Source organism: Ylistrum balloti, unplaced genomic scaffold, assembly GCF_031769215.1.
Source record: "Ylistrum balloti isolate Yb309-2 unplaced genomic scaffold, AGI_CSIRO_Ybal_v1 Utg370102, whole genome shotgun sequence".
Lineage (NCBI taxonomy): Eukaryota > Metazoa > Mollusca > Bivalvia > Pectinida > Pectinidae > Ylistrum > Ylistrum balloti.
Window position 1 is genome coordinate 792108 of NW_026782128.1, and position 24861 is coordinate 816968.

Genomic DNA, 24861 nt, shown 5'->3' on the forward strand with positions numbered 1-24861 from the left:
GGTGATATTGAAGTCGTACATATAGCGAAATTAAGAGCGATGTTTCATACAAAAGTTTGAAGAAGGAGAAGAAAAATATATTCGGATCCTGCTCGGCATCAAGCCTTTGATTAGTACGTGAGCAGCCATGTCCTTTTGCCAAAACAAAATCTGACACTATATAATAATACCGAACATATGTGTCTTGTTCGCGGTAATCACCTTACCAGTTATGTACGAGATCTCGTCAGTCAGAGCAAATGACTACACACACAAATTTATTTACATTTCCTTTTGTGTAAAGAAGAAAATATATTTAAAGATAATTCTGTTTTAAAATAATAGTATAAACATTTTGACCTGCTCCGTCGAAAAATTACTTTACCGTTCAACGGGAGGTAACTCGAGCACGATATTTTGATAGCATGTGGTCCTGCTGTCATTTCAGTGTATAACATGTATAATCACGATAACATTGGGTGTCAAAGATCAAAGAAAAATGTCAGATCATCATCATCATCATCATCATCATCATCATCATCATCTGTCATCAGATTTAACCCTGTAAAAAGGTTGTGTCTAAAAAAAAAAGAATAATAATGAATCTGGTTTAATGCGTCCAACTCTTTTGTATGCTATATTGCGTTGTTTAAAGAAGGTGTGTAACATGTACAAGTCACTATCAATATCTTCTTGAACTAATTCCTACCAATTATAAAAGACAAACGAAATTCCATGATTTTCACACAACGCTACAGCACTAAACAAGATTATACTAAAATAAGAAACAGAGAAAAGTTTCCTATGGCAGGTAATCCAGCCCATGTATGTAGCTATCGCCGGTAGTCCCCGGGAACATTGCTGGGTGTGTCTGGCATTTAATTTGACGTTAAAATGACAATGAAGTACTGACTGGGATGTCTCTAGTTTGAGGACATAGGAAAACGCTGACTCGACCTAACTGTTAGCTGATGGATCTCTTTCAGGAACATTGAATTTTTTCGCAGGCACCAAATTAAAGAAAAGTGGATAGTATTTGTAGTACTTGAGTGACTAATCATGAAATAGGGTTTTTAAAAAAACAAAAGGTCCATAAGGCCTGTGCTACGACCCATTTAGTATCGAAATCATAGGAGATGACGGGGTGCACTTTTTTTTTTTTATCTAAAAGAAGTATTAAAGTACATCATCAAATGATATACTGTTTGATTAACAAGGATCAGTTTGACAATATGGAGGCGAATATGTTTCAAAATATTGTAAAATATAAGAAAAAAATCATATAGTTTCAAAATTGAAAAAGTATGATTTTTCGACATTTTTCAGCTAAGACAAGAACTGAAGCACGCGACTTCCAGTTTGAATACACCAAACATTTTCATATAATATTTGGCTCATTATGTCAAGAACAGTTGGAGAACAAATCAGGAATATCAAAAATCGGTAAAGGTGTCACTTAAAAGTCACAAGATTAGTATTTAAATTTTAGTCAATTTTGTTCAGTATTTCCTAAAAAGATCTGTTAAAACAATGGTTTACATAGACATAGGATGTCAGTTTTGAATAAGTAGATTCTGCTGCACGTTTCCACGTCAAAAAAATATAGATATTGTTCGTTGATAAAACTTAAGAATTTCGAACTTTAAAATATGATACTTTTTCAACCGTTTCTCAGATTTTTAAATGTTAACCTCCTGATCTCTCATTTTCCAATCGATCTTTGTTAAACTTGGTAGGCTTAATTACCATGACACGAAGTTGTGTTTTCTAAATACACATTTAATTCGTCCGTATTTGGAAGAGTTGCTTTCAAACATCGTAGGATTTATAATAGTTTTATAAAGAGTTATTGTCCTTTGATTTTTCAGCATTTCAAACTTGTTTGGACATCTCCTTATATTTTCAACTAATTCCTTTGAAACTTTGTAGGCTTTAAACACCTGACATGGAGATTCTCAATATTTTAACTAGTTATTGTCCCGTTTGGTCTTTTTACAAGTTTAGTCTTGTTTGTATTTTTCTTTGATTTGTTTTCAAACCGTCTCTTTCTTTAAAACCTGGTATGCTTTAATCCATAGACAGAACATAAAGTACTGTTTCCCTCGTGGAATTTTGACTCAACATTGCCATTTCTATGATACCGGATATGAATATTTCTTTGGAATGACACAGGCATATATTGGACACTTACTCAACTTTTATACTTTTCCTAAAAATGAAATGAAATAACAAAATGGAATAAAAGAAACAATCAGAAACACACGCTACCTCTCGTTTATCCCTATCACTGTGAATATACTTCTTTTTCTTGTTTCTCGTATACACGCCAAATAATCCGCCATGTTTCAATGTTTCACTGGTTTACTATGAAAGGAAATTGGATGTTATGATTTGGAAATCACAATACTATGTGTATGTACATAATTTATTACTAGATGAACGATAATTAAGAGTGCATTTTCCATATAAAAAGCTTGAAGTACAAGCAATTCTGACCAATATAGTAATGTATCTGTGGCATGGTTGTGAAGGATAGATACTTATAAATATTCTCATGACAGTACAATCTGAAGAAGTTGAGAAATCGAGAGTATTCTACTCCCCTTGACCACTTGTTTCAAAGCGGACAATTTCCGCCATTTTGTGTACATATTGCAAACCAAATCAAGCACAATGCATAGCAAGACCGCTGTAGTACACCTGAAAGCGACAACTTTGATAAAGGGAAACAACTTTTCTGCCGCCTGTAGACTCCGGAAGTGTGTCAATCTGTCTGCAAGCAGTTGGAAGATCGCAGCTATTTCTCCAGGTAAGCTTTGTAAACTCACATGAATGTTGAATTCAAATACACATTTCCCGATTGTGCGATATGTTTACTAAAGTAGAGTGTTAGATATTTCAACAACTGTTAGTGTTTTAGACCTTATACAGTAAATATAGGATGCCGACGACCACCCTACCTGACCACATGTCACCGTGACCAAAAATAGCTCCAGTAGAATGAATGCCATGTGATGACAGTTGTTGTCTACTGGTATATCGCTGTATTTGTGTTTCCGTGTGTACACTTGTATAACACTGTATGTGTGATGATTTCATTAGGTTCTAGTCATGTCCGTCAACACACCACAGTAATTTAGTCAGTCCAGTTTAGGTTGGCCGAAATTTTCTGTCTCTAAAATGGTCATTGATGCTATTATCAATTCTCACATTTTACTGACTTTGAGCAGAATCAATAAAAATGTAAATATCATTAACAGCATAATAAATGTGAATATTGACATTAAATTATCATTTTAGAGACAGAAATTTTCAGTCTATAGTACAGGTATTAGGTAGTATTGGTGTCCTACCCCTACTCATCTTTCCCCTGGTCTGTTAGAAATACAATACAACAGAATCACAAAAGTGGTCAGAGCTTTAACAGTGCTGCTGACCTATGATTTAATAATTGACGAACAACTTCAAGAAAGCCAACATAATATTGTGATTCTGAAATAAAATAAATACATGATTGATATCAAAATTATAATAAATGTATATTATATATCAAAACAAAGTATATAATAAAACATATGGTTATGTTTTGTAAATGGAATCATAATTTAAAATGAAATAAAAAAATAAGGACTTATATGTGATAAAAAAAGAGGAACTGCTAAAAAGTCATTATAACTACATGTACCTTTTAATGAAAAACTCAGTCAAACAATATTTTGTAAATAGGAAGTAAGGTTATAAAGTGATTAAAACCCCAACACATGATTATCAATACTATAAATGTTCATGATCAGTTGACGAGGGTTTTTGTATTTTCTGCATACAATACAGGTACAACTTTGTTCAATTTCTGGAATAGAACGGCCATCATTGTTACTCACGAAGCTGCAATGTATTCTGTGTGTACCACAATTTGTGTATCAACTGATATATTTGTGTGGTAGCTATGAGTTCAATTCTAAATGAGTATTATTCAGCCACCTGTTGCCTATAGAATCAGATCAGTCAAGTCATGTTTTAATGATAGTCATTATTAAGGAAATTGTATGCATAATATATTGTCTGTTGTTAATTTCCTGATATTTATTGACAACACTGCTATCCAGCAGAGATTTACATCATGTTGAGCCGTTATAACTTAGTTGGTAGAGCCATTATCCAATGGCTTACTGATGGCTTACTCAACCTCAAGTGAAAGCCTGAGGCACGTGGTTCTACCCATCACAGTTTCTCTGGAAGTTGAGATACGGACCAGGGTCTACCCATCACAGTTTCTGTGTAAGCTGAGATACAGACCAGGTTCTACCCATCACAGTTTCTCTGGAAGATGAGATATGGACCAGGTTCTACCCATCACAGTTTCTCTGTAAGCTGAGATATGGACCAGGTTCTACCCATCACAGTTTCCCTGGAGACTGAGATATGGACCAGGTTCTACCCATCACAGTTTCCCTGGAGACTGAGATATGGACCAGGTTCTCCCTATCACAGTTTCCCTGGAGACTGAGATTTGGACCAGGTTCTACCCATCACAGTTTCCCTGGAAGCTGAGATACGGACCAGGTTCTATCCATCACAGTTTCTCTGGAGACTGAGATATGGACCAGGTTCTACCCATCACAGTTTCTCTGGAGACTGAGATATGGACCAGGCTCTCCCCATCACAGTTTCTCTGGAGACTGAGATATGGACCAGGTTCTACCCATCAGAGTTTCTCTGGAAGCTGAGATACGGACCAGGTTATACCCATTGCAGTTTCCCTGGAGACTGAGATATGGACCAGGTTCTACCCATCACAGTTTCTCTGGAAGCTGAGATACGGACCAGGTTCTACCCATCACAGTTTCTCTGGAAGCTGAGATATGGAACGGTCTATGCTGACATGGTTGTGTCCTTGAGCATGATTTTTTCTCTTAATGCTCTGGATGACATGTGATGGGCCTCCTGTATGTTGTTCGGTGAAATATTCACCAACTACTTCAAGGAAATCCTGTCTCAAAATAACCCATGCTGTTGGAAGGGTGACCATTTTTAAAAATTTGTGCTATGCCTGAGTGCTATATCAGAGTGTTATACATATATATAAAACAATTCCTTTTTAGAAATCTATCATGGTGACATTTTTCAAATATTCTTAGATAAGTGGACTGTCAATTAGTATGTCATTTGGGTCACAAACTTGGCTTATGTTAGCTGACCTTTAAGCTTTCAATATAACTGAATGTATAAACCGGTGAAGGATTAATGTCCAGAGGACTACGGACAAACAAGTCATGTTTACGCTTGACCCCTATCTTATATGTATATACATAAATATGTATACCCAGGAGGTGTTGACTGTTTGATTACTCAGGCATGGTAAAGCAAACATTTAATTTCATCTGATGACATTGTGTGAAAATGTACATTAGTAGCTGTGGTTAGCAGTTTGCAGGTATGTACATTTTGTTGGTAACTAGGTAGGTAGTGTAGGTATCTTTCAACAGAGATGGTATGCAAAAGTGCTATATCAAAAACATACTTATTTGACTAAAAGCATACTAGATTCAAACTGATCAAACCAGACCTTCCAACTCATTGGTTTTTCCATAAGGAAAAAAATGCATGTTCAAAATTTAAAGCAACAAAAGTTACATTTGCATTAAAATTTCTGTTGATAATTTTTATGCCATTAGGAATGGAACAGTAATGGTGAAATAATTGGGTTTTAATGTGCTAACTTTGTTCCTCATCCATCCATGAATTACACGTCTATAAACATTTTAATTCAGATAAGAACAAGACAGAAGTTCTTTTACGAGCTGTAATTAGAATTTAGGGATTGTAAATTTCTGGGATAAGTTGTTGAAAGACCTTAAATCAGCATTAGTAATTTTGATATCAGACAGTATACATCCAACAGTGATAAGTATGGAAGCCATGCATTAACAATTTTATGGTAATGTGATGCTGATCCTTTAGCCTACAGTCACCAGATATGGGCTGTTGAAATTGTCTGTCCATCCATCTGTACACAATTCTAATATTTCTTGAGAAGGACTGGATGGATCATTCTCAGATTTCCTGGGAAGGTTGCCCTTGGTACTTAATTGCACCGTCTCTAAGACGGCCATCTTAGATTTTCACAGTTATTATAAGTTTACCATCACTATTCATGGAGATTAAAGAATTAAATGGATCATTCTAAATGTTCACATGTTGGTTTTCCTCGCTCTCTTGTTGTGGCTTGTCTTATTTTTGCTTACGTAGAAAAACAAGAATGATCGTCTGGTGGCTATCTTGGATTTTGACATTTATTGTTAGTAATCTTTTTTTTTTAGATAACAGATTGATTGTTCTCAAATTTCACTGCTTGTGTTTAACATATACAATAACAGAGCACTTTGCAATCATAATGATTGTACTTTTTCATTTAAAACCATTGATAGTTCAGAATTTCTTAGGGAAACCTAACAGTTTTTATATGGTGTCGTAATTATGGCCTGGTTAAGATCAAGTTTCCTCCTCAATTAGAAAAAGATGAAAAAGTTTCCTTCTTAATTAGAAAAAGATGGTCATACAGATGTAGAATACTGGTCATACAGATATAGAATACTGGTCATACAGATGTAGAATACTGGTCATACAGATATAGAATACCGGTCATACAGATGTAGAATACTGGTCATACAGATATAGAATACTGGTCATATAGATATAGAATACTGGTCATACAGAAAAAGACTGGTCATTCAGATAAAGAATACTGGTCATATAGATATAGAATACTGGTCATACAGATATAGAATACTGGTCATATAGATATAGAATACTGGTCATATAGATATAGAATACTGGTCATGTGATATAAAATACTGGTCATACAGATATAGAATACTGGTCATATAGATATAGAATACTGGTCATATAGATATAGAATACTGGTCATACAGAAAAAGACTGGTCATACAGATATAGAATACTGGTCATACAGATATAGAATACTGGTCAAACAGATATAGAATACTGGTCAAACAGATATAGAATACTGGTCAAACAGATATAGAATACTGGTCATACAGATATAGAATACTGGTCAAACAGATGTAGAATACTGGTCATACAGATATAGAATACTGGTCATACAGATGTAGAATACTGGTCATACAGATATAGAATACTGGTCATACAGATATAGAATACTGGTCAAACAGATATAGAATACTGGTCAAACAGATATAGAATACTGGTCAAACAGATATAGAATACTGGTCATACAGATATAGAATACTGGTCAAACAGATATAGAATACTGGTCATACAGATGTAGAATACTGGTCATACAGATATAGAATACCGGCCATACAGATGTAGAATACTGGTCATACAGATATAGAATACTGGTCATACAGATATAGAATACTGGTCAAACAGATATAGAATACTGGTCAAACAGATATAGAATACTGGTCAAACAGATATAGAATACTGGTCATACAGATATAGAATACTGGTCAAACAGATGTAGAATACTGGTCATACAGATATAGAATACTGGTCATACAGATGTAGAATACTGGTCATACAGATATAGAATACCGGCCATACAGATGTAGAATACTGGTCATACAGATATAGAATACTGGTCATACAGATATAGAATACTGGTCATACAGATACAGAATACTGGTCATACAGATACAGAATACTGGTCATACAGATATAGAATACTGGTCATACAGATATAGAATACTGGTCATACATATATAGAATACTGGTCATACAGATATAGAATACTGGTCATATAGAATACTAAACATACAGATATAGAATACTGGTCATACAGATATAGAATACTGGTCATACAGATATAGAATACAGGTCATGTGATATAAAATACTGGTCATACAGATATAGAATACTGGTCAAACAGATATAGAATACTGGTCAAACAGATATAGAATACTGGTCATACAGATATAGAATACTGGTCATATAGAATACTAAACATACAGATATAGAATACTTGTCATACAGATATAGAATACTTGTCATATAGAATACTAAACATACACTGGTCATACATATATAGAATACTGGTCAAACAGATATAGAATACTGGTCATACAGATATAGAATACTGGTCATATAGAATACTAAACATACAGATATAGAATACTGGTCATACAGATATAGAATACTGGTCATACAGATATAGAATACTGGTCAAACAGATATAGAATACTGGTCAAACAGATATAGAATACTGGTCATACAGATATAGAATACTGGTCATATAGAATACTAAACATACAGATATAGAATACTGGTCATACAGATATAGAATACTAAACATACAGATATAGAATACTGGTCATACAGATATAGAATACCGGTCATGTGATATAGAATACTGGTCATACAGATATAGAATACCGGTCATGTGATATAGAATACAGGTCATGTGATATAAAATACTGGTCATACAGATATAGAATACTGGTCATACAGATGTAGAATACTGGTCATACAGATATAGAATACTGGTTATACAGATATAGAATACTGGTCATGCCATTAGCACATTGATAAATTCTCACAACTGCAATTAGTGCAGATTTATTTTTGCACAATACTTTAAGCATGAAAAGTGATAAGAAATGATTATTGCTAAGATATGTCCAGTTACAGTAAGGGATTTTCAAACATTAAAAGACAGGCAGGAATAGGATTGACCACCTCTACATATGTGATTTCTGTCCTGGTATTCACGTTATCAATAGTTTTGCTAAAATTGAATTGTCCAAAAATAAAAACAAATTTGTTTATTGTATATATCTGCTGTTACACAGTTTGAACTTGTGTGATATAAAGGATTTTCCTTCAAGATATATATACGTTAAAAGTTTCTCTCTCATCAATGTCTTCTTCATTCACCCTTTAGAATGTACATAATGTCGTAATGCATGTATTAGCTTGTTTATCCAACAATAATAAGTATAGTTATACCTGTTGTACTGTAATAAGCCCACCTTAACTATGAATCAGTAATTAATTGTGTTCCTTATTTCTGGATAGATCCAGTATTAACCTATTGGTCATCATATCAATATGTATGCACACATGTAATTCAGTTATTATAATTTTTCAGGTAACTCATCAGAGGTCAAAGGTCAGGTCTCGATGACGTGATCTTGACATAATCAGCATAATGTGATTATCATTGCCATTAAAAGTGATTGAGGGATGGACACTGGTCTATGGTGACCTCTGACAGGCATGGAAGGTCAAACAGGGGTCAAAACTAATGACCCTGACATTTGTGTGGAGCACAAAGAAGGAAGTCAGGAAGTTATGACCTCTGATCCTTCTCATCAAGATTTTGAAGGTCATATAGAGGTCATTTGTGAAATTAAAGATCCAAATCTTGCCTCAGTTGGACAGGTCAGTGACACTGAAGGTCATCAGGAGGTCAGTTGTGAAATTAAAGATCCAAATCTTGCCTCAGTTGGACAGGTCAGTGACACTGAAGGTCATCAAAAGGTCAGTTGTGAAATAAAAGAAACAAGCCTTGCCTCAGTTGGACAGGTCATTGACACAGAAGGTCATCAAGAGGTCAGTTGTAAAATAAAAGATCCATGTCTTGCCTGTTTGGAACCTGTTGATGACGCTGTAAATCAATTAGAAGTTACCGATGATAAGTCAGATCAAATTCCTGTCTTGGGGCATGAGCTACCAGGACATGCTGAACCACAAGTAAAACAAGAGGCAACAGAACCTTTAGAAAGGACTTCATCAGTTTCTGTATCCAATGATGTAAGGCCAGAAGTTGCTCCCCTTGGAAATGAATGCTTAAGTGAAGGACTGAAGGCGATAAGCAGAGAGATCCCAACCCCTAATCCCTCATGTCAGGGGCTAGTATTCAAGGATGTGTCTGTCACCATGGGTGATACAGACGTCCTAAATGATGTGTGTGGGCTTTGTGAGGAAGGCAAACTTCTTGCCATCATGGGTCCAAGTGGTAAGTGATACTTTTCGGTTAGTTCTGAAAATAAGTCAGTCACAGTCTGAAAAAATAAAAAATGAAATAGTACCAAAGAATTTTGATTTATATTATGGAAAAGAAATTAAGAAATTGGGATTTAAGGCAAAAATGTAGGTAGGTTGAATGTCTCCTGACCATCCAAACATTTAGTTGTCTACCATAGACTTTTTATCCCTTTTTTGGCAGACAAGGACTGGTTTGAATATTATTTGTAATGAGCCAATTCAACAGAAAGAGAATACAAAACATATTTCAGACTAGGTAGTATAATACCTGTAATGTTGAAGATAAGGTATAAAAAATCAGCAGCGAAAAAAATTGTTTACTACAAATTTCAAAGTAGATAGAGTAGAGCCAGATAATAAACCATACAGCCGTTTTGTCCTTCTAGGGTTCCATATTTATTTAAAGAAATAAGTAATTTGTTGTGATTTAATTGTATAACAGAGATTGAGATATTATTTGACAGGTGCTGGAAAAACTACCCTCTTGAATACTTTGTCTGGTCGGTTGCCAGTGACAACAGGCGAGATTTCCTTGAATGGAGAACGTGTCTCACAGAAAATCAAACGGAAAATTTGTTATGTATTACAGGACGATATATTCTTCCCAAGTCTGACTCTTCGAGACACTCTAAATGTGAGTATACATAATCACGGAAAATGTCTCTAGAAGGTTCATTTTTAATGTTAATTTCCTATTACTATGTTGATGGTAATATTCACAAGGGAACTCAGTTTGGCTAACTTTGTTTTATTGAAGAATGCACACATTACTCATTTGTCTGCAATCATGTACTGACTCCAGTAACCATTAAATCAGAACAAATAACTATTTTATTCTAAAAGAGATTTCACAAGTATAACATATTATATAGACTCTCAGGTGAGAAATACTGTTATGTATTGTTCTGTAATATGAGTTAAATATGTATAACATATCATGAGAACCATTAAATTTTTAACATCAGGGGACATCATTGCAGTCCCTAGCTTTTACCTGGTGGATTTGTTTAGATACAATGATTGTATGGTCAGGTTATCGTAATTTCCATCTCACCACCATGTTGGTAGAGATCTTTTGATTAAGATGTAAATGTCTTCATACTACCTGTGAGCAATGTATTTTTACGTTCAATTACAAAGTTATGCCGCCATACTACTTAGTACTATGGACAACAGTGTATTTCAATATTTACAGATTAATATATGATTATCCATAACTGGAGTTCGCTCTAAGATAGGAAGATATTTTTTCTCTGACTTTGATATTCTGCTTCTAAGAACTAAGATTTAAACAAAGGCAGATAAGATTAATATAATACAATGGTAGGCTAGGTTTACATACACAAGTATGGTAAATATCATTACATGCTGTATTTGAAAAGAAAATGTTTGTTGTCTGGTTTCTTAAAATGTAAATAACATTTGCTACATGAAAGCAACAATGATCACATGTTCCACGAATCATATTGTCTGAGCAGCTTGTTTACATGTAAAATTAGATATAATTATCATTTTAAATGATAAAACCCCTAAACTAATTATCTATAGATGTATTAAAATGATTACTCTGTATCACTAGGTGTTACCACCTGAATTATTGAGAAAAATCACAGACTTGTGTAATATTTTTGTGTGTTTAGGCAGTCTTAGTGTGGATCATAAGACCGTTGTTTTACAATAGTATTTGTTTTATATTCACTAGTTTGTAGCCTCCATCCGTCTTCCTGATTCACTGTCACATGATCAGAAGATGTCATGCCTGGATGAGATTATCGACTCTTTGGAACTACGTCATTGCCTAGAGACCCGTGAGTGTCAAATTTACAATTTACAGCAAACGAAAACTTTCCAGAATTTGTTTATTCAAGTGAAATAATTTAACAATTTAATTGGTTTCCAAGAGTAAATAATTGAATATTTTGTATATCAGAACACTGATTTTATAGATTGGCTTGTTTGGGGTAACAGCCAAGTAAATAATGAGTTGGGATCTTCTGGCTGTAACTGATGTTCTCCTCGTTGAACATCATGCAGGAGACCCATCACTTACGATCCAGTGTGACTTAGCTTGAATGTCTTGCCCAAGGACATAATCAAATCACATTCATTAACATCCAATGCGAAGGTTAGACGGAGACAAAAGAAAATGGTTTCTTTGTCTTTAAACTTGACTTTACTAACATACTGTTTATTCAGACGAAATGGTCAAGTCTCACTGATATTATCTACCAGTTAAATATTGGTCAGCTGTTAATTTTTGCTGTATCTGGTATATATACTTAGGTGTTTGAATCTAAACATTTCTGTAAATTATGATTAACAGCCATGGGAGGCCCGATGATGCCAGGTCTGTCAGGCGGAGAGAGGAAACGGGCCAACATTGCTTGTGAACTTCTGACGGATCCTTCACTCATTCTTCTTGATGTAAGTAGAATAGCTGTGACCTACCTTCACCTTCACAGCTATTGCAATTTCTGGTTACTTTCACAATTATTGTTGGTGCATCAGTTTATTAAGCTAAAATATCAATTTCTATTTCATTAAAGTGTTGAAATTTTAATGTGCCAAAGGAGTTGTTTAAAGTTCATAAAAATAGTTCAGAACTTTCTGAGTTTATAGACTTATTTTCAAAGCTGTAGATTTCAAACACTTGAATAAATTCTTTTTTATGTGATAGATAATCAAAATTGACTTTTTATATTTACTCTTAGAAAAAGAATACAGAATGTTTGCAGGGCTTTATTCTGGTATTTTCAACCAAGTTATTTGTCATTATCAGGAACCAACGACTGGCCTTGATTCCAGTAGTGCTGCCAACTTGATGAGAACAATGAAGGATTATGCCATCTCCCACAAAAAAGTCATCATCGCTACGATACATCAGCCCTCCACTTCGCTGTTCTACTTATTTGATAACCTCCTGCTGCTGTGTGGTGGACAGGTATGTATAATGATAGAACATGCGTCGTCCTTCAGTAGGCCTGGCGTGGTCAACACATAATCTTGTACTTAAAAACGAGGATTGACTCTTTACAGGACAATGAATTGGATTCGTCAGGATTTTGGTTTTTTGGATTTTGAAAGAACTAATTGACGTTGGTTAGATAGTGCATAAAATTCTTAACCATATATAAAGTGAATTATGTTGAGATAATTTAAAGTCCTTTTCTATGCCTCTACCTTCTTATGGGAGTGTATATACCATATGTTCTGGTGCGGCTTATATGTGGATGAAAAAATCGACAAGATGAGAAGAACAAAAACAAAAAAAAACCAGGAAGCTTACTTGTACATCATTACAAGATGATACTGAGATTTTAAGAGTACCTGCCAGTTACATGTTTGTGACTGAAACAGATTTTCTTGAACCATTATTTGCAGTTATATACAGGATGATAGGAAGATCGAAATAAAAATAACATTCTTCACTTTCCCAGTTATTTCGAAGCCATAACAGAATTTTACAATAGCCTTCTGCATCCTGGGATTGATAGGTCATCTGGTTATAGGTCAAATTCTAGAACGACCACCATGCTTGTTTACGATATGAATGGTATCATGTAACTTACAAGAAGAAATAATATGGGACTGTAAATTTTTGGTCAGCATGCAAGGTCCTTTATTAATATTTAACAGTACAGACACCAATGGAGAGATTGTTTAATTCACTGTTCGTGATGTTACCAGTATTTCAAGCATCAAGAACAGTGTTCACCATATCCTAAGAAAGGGTGTGGCTTATATTCTGGTGCAGCTTATATGTGAATCTATGCTATCGATATTTTTCTCCAGACTGCCTACTATGGACTTACAGCAGACGTTGTTCAGTATTTCCGCAGCATACACTTTCCAGTTCAACCTGGTTTTAATCCAGCTGATTTTATTTGTAAGTCTAATGTTGTAAATCCTATTTATTATGTCTTAAGATTCAATTCACATATCAAAAAAGAATATGTTTCAACAAATTGAATGCTTTACTAAATTTTTAAAATGAAGGTAAACTGTATATGTAAATGTTTGAATTTTTTAAAAATGATTCAAATTTTGATGCAGTTATATTAATGCTTGTTAATGTAAAGTTGATTCTTGGATTTTAATTTTAGAATTTTTGTTTTACTTTCAGTGGATAAAATGAAGAATAGTACGACAGTCCAACAGCAGATAATTGAATCATTCAAGGACTTAAGGTAAATCTATAAACTATATATCCTTGAACTGTGTACAGATTTTTGATAGCAAATGTCATAGTTGTCCTCCTGATAAAAAAATTTTCTTATTTACTAGATAATAAATCTGATCCTTTTTCAAAATAGAGTGTATGTAATCATATGGTACCTGGTATTTATAGATAAATGGTAAAGTACATGTAGATGTCACCGAATATTGAAAGTTGCCGGAGATATTTATAGATATGGTAAGTTGATCTCACAGAATATTGAAACTTACCTGTTATATATACTTATTTTCTGCTTCTTATCTGTGAACAACTGTATCTTTCTCTCATACATCAGGTATCCATATTTTCACAGTATATTGTCAAAGTGAATGTACAACTGCCCTGTACTTCTAGACAGTGATACTTTTTTATGATTCTTTAAAATATAGATTCTTTTTCAAAAGGCAACTGTCATGCAATCTTATCAAATTTTCTTCATCTGTTTCAGACGGTCAGAGCAATGGTCGCCAGTTTTACGAGGCAAAGCAAGAAACTACATTGATGTCGATGACCAAGAATCACCGAGCATGTTGAAGGAGTTTACTTTTCCAGGCACATCTAGGAGAAATAGATTTCTGTGGTCCAGATGCTGCTCGAAGGACGTTTATAACACCAGTACTTATTATTATTGTATTATAAACCATACCTTAAACTGCCTTTGAAATTAGTTCTAAAATCAAGATTCTTTACAAGTTTGGTCTCGTAATTGTATGATTTAGTTTTTATTATCCCCATGTATTTCCAATATATTGAATTACTAATTAAAACCAAAAAATCTTAAGTGTCAAAATACCATTTATCATTTTACTAAGGGTAGTAGCTGTAAAGATTAGAAATAAACAAAATACTTTGTTCAAATTCGTCAAAAAATCTGTACACAGGAAAAAAAACTGATCTTTATATGGTGTTATAGAAAATACTAGCTGCTTTAATTGTGATCCAAATCCAAACCTAAACAATATGGCATATTTTAATATGCGAGGAGTCCTTTCAGATTGGTAATTTCAGTATCATACTTTACTCTAAATAAGCCTCCTACCCCAAGTAAAACTATTGATCAAAAGTATAGAAGTGGTTTAATAATGAGAATCACTCTTGTTATTGTGCAATTATATGATAACTTTTAGTAGTATTATATAACTGTCTGCTGACAATTTTATATATGTTGATCTAGATAACACACTACCTAATATACTGGAAGTATGCTTTTGCAATTAGATACTATGATTTAAATCAGTGAAGGAGACATAATTGCAACTTTATTTTTTTGTTTTTCGTAGACAGAAGTAGGCAGTGTAAAGATGTGTAGTAATTTCCTTTTTAGTGTAAAAAAAACCCTGCATGGTATTTTATAACAATTTCAAATTTAATTTCCTAAAGAAAATAAGATACCTGTTGTTTATTTACAGGTGATGTAAGAGCTAGTCTGATGGACTTAGAGGAAAGTGTAACGGTCAGCGGCGCGCCTAAGTTTAATACGTCTTTCTTCACACAGTATAAACATCTCACTATCAGGACTTTCAAACAATCCAAACCACGCATCCTTGACAAACTCAAACTCCTTGAAAATATTCTTATCTGTGCCATTTTCAGTCTTATTTGGTTTCAGCTGCCACGTACTGAAGATACACTTAGGGACAGGATGGGGGCAGTAAGTATTGTAGTTCTGGATTGTTTTTTTTTAATTAAAGTAGGAAGGTGAGTTAAATTATTCTAATATAATATGATTGTTGGCATTTCACTGAAAGTGTAATAACTGTTGATTGACTAGCTACCAAGTTTATTGTCATATAAATAAGGTAATGTTATTATTTATCTGCAAGAAATTTGTTTTTTTGATTTGTGTCTTAAAACATTATACATGTTCATTGTACATTGTTGGAGAGTTTCATCCTTTATATTTTAAAGATCATTTGAAATAGATGTTGTCATTGGATGAGCATTCATTTTTGCCAAGAGGTCAAATAAAGGTCATCAGGTTTAAGAACACTAACTTTGGTAGACAAGGTGAAGATCAGTAATGTTTGGTGTACAAAAATAAAAAAAAAACAGAAGGCCAAAACTTTGGTGGAGAACAAAATGATCAAGTAGAGGTCACCAAAGCTTGGTGGTTGAAGGTTAAAAAGAGATAAAAAAAGTTTGTGAAGAGAAAGGTCAAGTAGATGTAGACAAAGGTCAAAATAGGTCACAAAGGTTAGGCAGAGATCACTTAAATTTGGAGGACAAAGGTCAAGCAATGGTCATCGATTTTTGGTGGATAAAAGTAGAGTAGAATCATATAAATGTTATAAGATTAACTGATCTATCTAGGTAGAGAAAGCCATGAAGACATCCTTAGGCACATGGCAATAAAGCCTACAGAAGTCAGATATCTAATCATTTGACTATTTTGTTTTTAATTTCAGATTTTCTTTATTGCCATACACTGGGGTTTCATGCCATTTTTTGATGCGACAAGTTCATGTAAGTTTCCATCATTTTGAAACTTAACAATCAAGATTGTGATTTTGCAATTTGATTTGTAATTGCCACTGTTAATCTTTAAATGAATCTCAAATTAAAAAACACACATAAAGATACAGCACAACATCTTGTGTAATTATAATTATAGCCTTATTATCTCATACTTAAAAAAAATCCAGATAATGATGTTGTAATTAAGACCTGGGTATATAGACTTAATCATGTAACAAATGAATAGTTATCCACAGTGTGTCAGATTGGACAGATTCTGTTACATATACCCAAGTCCTTACATGCCTGTTAACGATTTTACCCCCTTTGTTGACAGTCCCGATGGAACAGATGGTGATCTATAAGGAGAGAGCCAGTGGTTGGTACCGACTCTCTGCCTACTACTTAGCAAAAATGACCAGTGAACTGCCCCTCATATTTGCCCAGCCGTTGTTTTTCCTCGTGGTGGCCTACTGGGTTGTAGGGTTGAATGGTGCTGTGGCTTTCTTTGCTACCATTGGAACTGTGTTTATAGACTCATTAGCTGGACAGGTAAGAAAGATTCAGCTATTGTATGTATTTCAGTGTTAAAGATCATTTGTGAGCATTTATAACTTCAAGGGGTTAGTATCGAGGTCACTGTTTCTAAAAATAGAAGGATTTAAATATACAAACAGGAGCAAGGGATGTAAATAGAATGAGGCACCCATGCAGTAATTCCTTGATACTTTCTCAGTAATCTAGACAATGAAGTAGTAAGTGGTAACAATGGTATCTACTTTGGAATCTTTGAGTCAGATTGTTTATCACTGAACAGTTTTTAGAGTACCATTTTTAGGACGACCAAACGAAGTTGAAATTTTAAAAAAGTGCTTGTTAAGGGTTGCAATAGGTTATATGTGTAAACTCATGTTTCTTGTATTTACAGAGTATCGGTCTGTTCCTAGGGATCATAAATAAAGAGATGCGACAGGCCATTACTGTGTCCATTCTCATCCAGATGTTAATCATGTTACTCGGTGAGTTATTGACCTCTGAAAAACAATAGAAGTCAGAACAAAGAGACATAAGATTTTTTTACTTGCTTCGATATTTCTCTGCTCTGCTAATATATTGAATTGATGACTATCTCCTTTTAGAACAGGCATGGATAACATCTTTCTTTAGATAAAAGTCTTGAGAAGATTTGCACATGTGCCATTAAGCCCAGGGAGGCTGAGTGAACCCATTACCTCTAACTCAAATTCAGGAGGTGGGCTTATTACAGGACTGTAAGCCAAGGGACCAACACATTACTTCAAACTCAAATTCAGGAGGTGGGCTTATTACAGGACTATAAGCCAAAGGACCAACACATTACCTCTGACAAATTCAGGAGGTGGGCTTATTACAGGACTATAAGCCAAGGGACCAACACATTACCTCAAACTCAAAGTCAGGAGATGGGTGCAGCATAAGCCAAGGAGGCCAACACTTAGCCTCTGAGTCAGTCAAGGGGTTGGCTATCACAGAAAAATAAGCCCAGTGCCCAACACATTGCCTCCAACTCAAAGTCAAGAGATGGCCTTATTACAGGACAACGATTTTGCATTTGTTTGTTTCTCATGGACTAATTGATAGATCAATGCTATAGTAATCAGTTCGTTTAGAGGAACTTAAATCACAGATTTAAATTGTTTTATTTTGTAGGTGGACTTTTTACCAGAAACTTGCCGTTTTGGTTAGATTGGCTGAAGTACCTGTCTTTTCTACACTACTCCTTCCACTGCCTCATGGTAATTGAGTTCCAGGATGGACCTCCTATAATGTTAGTATTGCCTCTTGTGAACATATAATGTTTTAATTTGTTGGAATGTGTTGTCAGGATGAGAGAAAATGTACAGGAAATCAACAGAGGAGATGAAAGTTCTCATAAAGGGGCAGCAGAAAAGGAAAGATAGAAATATGAAGAACCAAAATGTTGCAAATTTCGAGGCAGGATATGAATTTTGATTTGTTGCAGAAGATTTAATTTCATTATTTTGTGGTCAGGAGAGATAACACAAAATTAGATACCCAGTACAAATTTCTATAATGAATCACAATCTCCAAAAAAAACCCCTGTTTTGCTTGTATACAAGTTCACAAACATGTGTAAAATTTAATCCCCATGTATGAGTCCAGAACTGGAACAATCGCAAATTATTAGCCCCACAAAATTAAACAACTCTACAGTATTCAGTGTCCCCCTAGTAGATAGGATGTTAAGTTGCAGAAAACTCCAGTTTGGATTGAGGCTGCTCCCTCTTTTAGTGGCTTCTGTCATTTTCATGCTGTAGGATTCATCAGATGTATTACTTAGTTTTCGTAGGTTTCTTAAAAGACATCAAAGTATCAACACCTGCTGAGGAGGACCACAAAAAATTGTCTATTTTGATGGTGTGTATTACACCTAGTGTGTTTTATCCATTCTCCTGTTTAGGTCCAACTTGTGCAAAATGAAATTTAAAGGTGTTTCTAGCACCTTAAATTAGCAATATGTTTGTATATCTGTATTTTGATTATCTGTGATTTGTGTCTTTGCAGGTGCTCTGAAAATCGTAACACGTCTATTTTTGTCGGATGCCGTAACCCTAATACCACCTCTGTGCCGTCACACCTTGCCTTGGAGTATTTTGATGTTACCTGGGATTTCTGGCAGTATTTTCTTCAGCTCTTTACATTTATTCTGTTTTTCCGTATCCTAGGTTACCTAATGTTGCGCTTTGTCAACAAACCAGACTAGATTACAATACTTGAAATGTTTTCCAGGGATCAGGTTATTCTTCTATGTTCATTAAAATGGCCTTATCATTGTTTAATTATAAAATATGTTCTGTTGTACAACAGTTATTAATTTGGAGGATATAGTATAATGATAGTTGTGTTATTCTATTCCAGTGCAATGTATGTCTAAAGAATGTGATATTCTGCAGTTAAATGTGTCAGTTACATAACGGTAAAATGGTATATTTAGGATCCAAGCATTACCTAATCACATATCAATACATTTACATAACCGCTATGTCAAAATACATAAAAAATCATTTCAATGCCAAATTGAAACTTGAAAATCAAAAATATTTGTAAGACGTTTTGAGATATGTTTTTGAAGTATTTATTTTCTAGTACTCTTGATTATGAATGCATTCCATGAAATTCAATTGTATGCCATTTGTAAGATGAATGGGAGAGTTGATATATTTTTTTAAGATGACGTTTTATCTAGATTTCTTGATGCCAATATTTTTATAGACAGGACATACTTAGCTATATGCCTTTTCTTGACCAGGAATACGGAGTGGTAGCTTAGAAATAGACCAATCTGTTACTGTGGTTGTGGGTCAAGACACTATATCTCGATGGCTGCTATAGGGGGCACCCTGCATCAAAACTACCCTGACTATTGATGGGCGATATACCCAGCATACTAACAATCAAAAACTACTAGCTCAATTTTAACAAATAGATGAAGTAAACAAATCTTGAACTCCAGTTTTACACAGTAAGACTTTCAGAAAATATTTCTTAACTTTAGTCATCTTCTTTAGTATAGAAAATTTAAGGATTTTTTTTTATAAAATTTTAGTGAAAATGTGGCCCGAATCTTTTATATCAGTTTTTTCAGTGTGGTACAGATTGGTCATTTCAAATTGTTTCCATTGTTTTGGGACCTTGCTAGGATTAAATTTTTGATTTGATGTCAATACTCTGAGCATTAATGTTGATTTCTTTAGTCTAATCCAGTCCAGGCTCATTGCATTATTCTTTAACATTTTTTCATACATTTAACCAGTAATTTCTGAAAATACACAGCAAGCCATTCACTATATTTATTTTACTTTTTAAGCCATATTCTAATTTCATTCACTCGTATTTTACAAAAACAATATGGTTTTTTATCCAACAGTAAACTCAGGGTGCCAACACAAATTTCTGACTCAAGTTACAAAACCGTGGATTAGCATAATACCAGTCATGGGGCTTTCATCATTTAGATATGTGTCTACATATTTATTTTAATAAAATAAGAAGAAAACATTAAGTCGTTTTATGGTTTTTCTTCTTTGTAATGCATGTCATTTTTGCAATATTTTCTAGCTCACTTCATCAAATATATATGATACCATTAGTTTTTTGCTGCCTGACATAGATGTTTTTACATCTTTCAATTTTGACATTTTTAGTTAAAGTTTTTGTTTGCGATTATTTTTACAATTTCATCTGGTCGTACTGTACTCCGTGTGTTCCTATTTACATAGTATTTTTTCTAACAATACTGTTACATTATTATAATGTATTTTTAAAGATATATTTTGATAATTATGACTTTATTCTACTCCATCTGCTCATTATAATTATAATTTGTTTCTTATTGAAACATATAAGGGATAACAAGTTTATTTTTACCCTCCAATTTCTTTAACCTTTAACCTTGACCTTTGTATTTTGTTTACAAGCCAAGCATAGCATATCCTAAAATTTTGTACGCTTGACTGTTAAAGAGGTTGTATGTGTCTGAGTTGCTTATGTGGCAGTTTGTGTTCCTCAGGAAGCTAAGAAACAGTACTGGTGTGTGCTGATTGGTTGTGTCCTTAGATAGGACATTACTCTAATTGCCTTGAGATAGCCATGCCTATGACTAGCTTCCTGTATGTAATGGAGGTAAAGTCACTGGCTATGACTAGGAGTGCCCAACTCCAAATGACTGAAGCAAACATTTCCATTTTTAATCACTCATTTCTACCTTATTGCCATGTCAGTATGAAGTTCAGGGACAATCATAATGTATCAAATTTTATATATAATTTAAAATGATAGAGACACCAATGTTAAGCCATGTTCCACTGCTTCTTGAGGGACATTTCAATCAATTTTATCCTTATAAAAGCATTAAAATGGAACACAAAATATTGATTTCATTAATTCGTCGTATATTTTCAAAATTTAATGTTGTAAATATCAGTTTTAATCATTTTTCACACAGATAAAGCATAAGATTACTTTATTTTCTTGTTCTGAATCAATATGGTATGTAAACATTTATATCACAAAATACTTTAATGGCATGTTTTTCATTTTGTTTTTCATTAAGGGAAAACAGTAAACATTATTTTGTCATAATAATCATTAAAAAAACCATGAAAGCATAATATGATTATAGAAATAACATAGAAACAAGTGAGTTGTCTTCCAGTAAAAATGTTGTGAGTTTATTGATACTTTGTTTAAACAAATTTTACAAGATCAAATAATTTTTTTTTTAATATTTCCTTTTATTTATAAACTTCACTCAAATACATGTACTCTAACTATTTGTGAATATTTTACTATTTATTGTTATGTGTAAATTTAATTGTTTTCACACATATTGTATATTTACTTTGAAAGTCATTAATGATTGGTTAGCAGTACAGTTTCTTTTATGCTTGAATCATGATGAAGGAACAAACTCATATTTTTGAAACCTTCAGCAAGATACAGTTCTTCATTACTATTATTCCTGCTTATTCTGAATAACAGAAAAGAGGAAAGATCAAATTAGTTTTCTAAATGCAATTGTTCATGGCAATTCTAGCGATACAGGTTTTGTTCAAGACTATTCCAGTAAAACATCTATCGCACTCAGGAATCCAGGTTTTGTTTAGGGCTATTCTGTATAACATCTATCCCAGCTCAGGACTCCAGGTTTTGTTTAGGGCTAATCCTTACAACATCTATTCCAGCTCAGGACTCCAGGTTATGTTTAGGGATGTTCTGTATAACATCTATCCCAGCTCAGGACTCCAGGTTTTGTTTAGGGATATTCTGCATAACATCTACCCCAGCTCAGGACTCCAGGTTTTGTTTAGGGCTATTCCTTACAACATCTATTCCAGCTCAGGACTCCAGGTTTTGTTTAGGGATTTCCATATAACATCTATCCCAGCTCAGGACTCCAGGTTTTGTTTAGGGATTTCCATATAACATCTATCCCAGCTCAGGACTCCAGGTTTTGTTTAGGGATTTCCATATAACATCTATCCCAGCTCAGGACTCCAGGTTTTGTTTAGGGATTTCCATATAACATCTATCCCAGCTCAGGACTCCAGGTTTTGTTTAGGGATATTCCATATAACATCTATCCCAGCTCAGGACTCCAGGTTTGGTTTAGGGATATTCTGTATAACATCTATCCCAGCTCAGGACTCCAGGTTTTGTTTAGGGATATTCCATATAACATCTATCCCAGCTCAGGACTCCAGGTTTTGTTTAGGGATTTCCATATAACATCTATCCCAGCTCAGGACTCCAGGTTTTGTTTAGGGATTTCCATATAACATCTATCCCAGCTCAGGACTCCAGGTTTTGTTTAGGGATGTTCCATATAACATCTATCCCAGCTCAGGACTCCAGGTTTTGTTTTGGGATATGACCAGTAGAATTGATAATTTACTTTGAAGTATTAAACAGACAGTAAACCGGAACGTTGATAGAAGTGATTTATTTTTGAAAATTACTTAATTGTGATTACTTTCCAGGTTTGAACATTGTAGACCAAGCTACCAGGCTATTTCTTGTTATATAGATTTCTTTGTAATAACTTGCAAATAAGCTCAAATCCCTACTGTACAGAGTGAATGTCAAGGTCATATTTCACATCTGAAAGTCAAATTGATTTGATAATAGAAAATAATTTTCAGGACAATAAATTCATTTTGGCAAATAAAACTAGAATTTACTTTAGTAGTACAAGCATTTGGATCACTATTTTGTCTCTAATGTCAAGGTCACTGTTCACCCTGTTACTATACATAAAATTTGGGTTTGGAGATGATTTGATATCAAATGCATATCATTTCCGGAAAAGGGCATTAGTTCATTTTGGCTGATCAAAGTTGGTTTTTATTTGTGTTTCCATCAGAAACTTGGTTTTCAAGGTCACTTACTTTATAAAGAATATCAGACTTGGATACTTGTGTTTTTTACTGGAAGAGCTTTGCTGAGAATCACATTTCTTTTCTGATGTTTATTATACATTATACATAGAAATTTCGTTCCATAACTTTAGACTCATTGATGCCCAATCATTTTAGTATAATTTTGGTTTCATCATTATACTACACATGAAAGTGAATCCAAGGAAAAATATTGCTGTGCATAACATACCTCTAGCCTGCAGTTAAACAACTAGTGACGTGTGTATTAATAAAACATTCAGAATTTGAATTCCCTGAATATAGAGAGTAAATTTCTCTACAGTTGAGGTGGTTGTATGCTCTACATCCAGTAGTCTGTCTCTTGTCTTTCAGTGGAAAATTTTTGCTTTCCTTCATGTTAAATTGAAAATTTAAGTTGTTCATGTTCAAATCTCCTAGTTTTCTATGGAAATAATTTGCTTTCCCTAGAAAGTTTAAAATTAGAACCAGTTTAGATCAATGTCTATGTTTAAACCTCCCAGTGTTTCTATGAAAATGTTCTGTTTTCTTTCATGTTAAATTCAGATTTCAGAGGTGTTCATGCTCAAATCACTCGGTCTTTCTATGACAAAAAACCCAAAAAAAAGTGCGTAAGTGTTTAAATTCAGAATTCAATTACCTTGTAAGCCAGTTTTTGTTATTAACATAATTTATGAGGTTGTGTCTTTGTTGTTCTATACAATGTACAGGGAGTATGTATTTATAATATCCAGAATGGTTATTAATTAAGGATTAAAAAGTATAAATATTTAAACTTGTATTATTGTTTATTTGTTAGTCTGAGCACTGGATCTGTCCTGATTTTAATGTGTCATTAATAAAAGGAAGAACATTTACCTTGAATGGACTCTCTATCCTTATTCTCGTCTCTGTGATACAGTGTAAACATACTTATTTTGGAGCAGTAAAAATTTGGTGCAATATCAATTTTGGACAAATAAGAGCCATGCTGAAATCTTGCATTACTTCTATGTTAAAAACAAATCATCATACTTCAGTATGTTTACAATGTAAAATTAGTAACATGTAATGAGAAAAAATATAAAAACAATGATTTCTAAATAATTTTATTTCCATAAAACTGTTAATTTGTAAGCAACAAGTGAAAATAAAAGCCAAAGATGGCGTGCATATCTCATCTGGAAATAGAAAAACAAGATCAGGATAAAAATATTCTCTTTATTAACAACAAATATTTCTCATTGA

The 24861-nt window shown here is 33.8% G+C and overlaps 1 protein-coding gene across 1 annotated transcript; it reads left to right on the forward strand.

Moving 5' to 3' along the window:
• The first annotated feature begins 9237 nt into the window (after positions 1–9237).
• On the forward strand, positions 9238–19497 carry LOC132550041 (uncharacterized). The gene is made up of 15 exons (XM_060214037.1): positions 9238–9448; positions 9701–9979; positions 10473–10642; positions 11711–11816; positions 12332–12432; positions 12788–12949; positions 13801–13894; positions 14132–14195; positions 14673–14854; positions 15634–15875; positions 16630–16687; positions 17016–17230; positions 17607–17697; positions 18368–18485; positions 19244–19497. Exons 1-15 carry the CDS (start codon positions 9238–9240, stop codon positions 19440–19442), a joined length of 2292 nt encoding a protein of 763 aa, XP_060070020.1. The 3' UTR covers positions 19443–19497.
• Positions 19498–24861: the final 5364 nt, after the last annotated feature.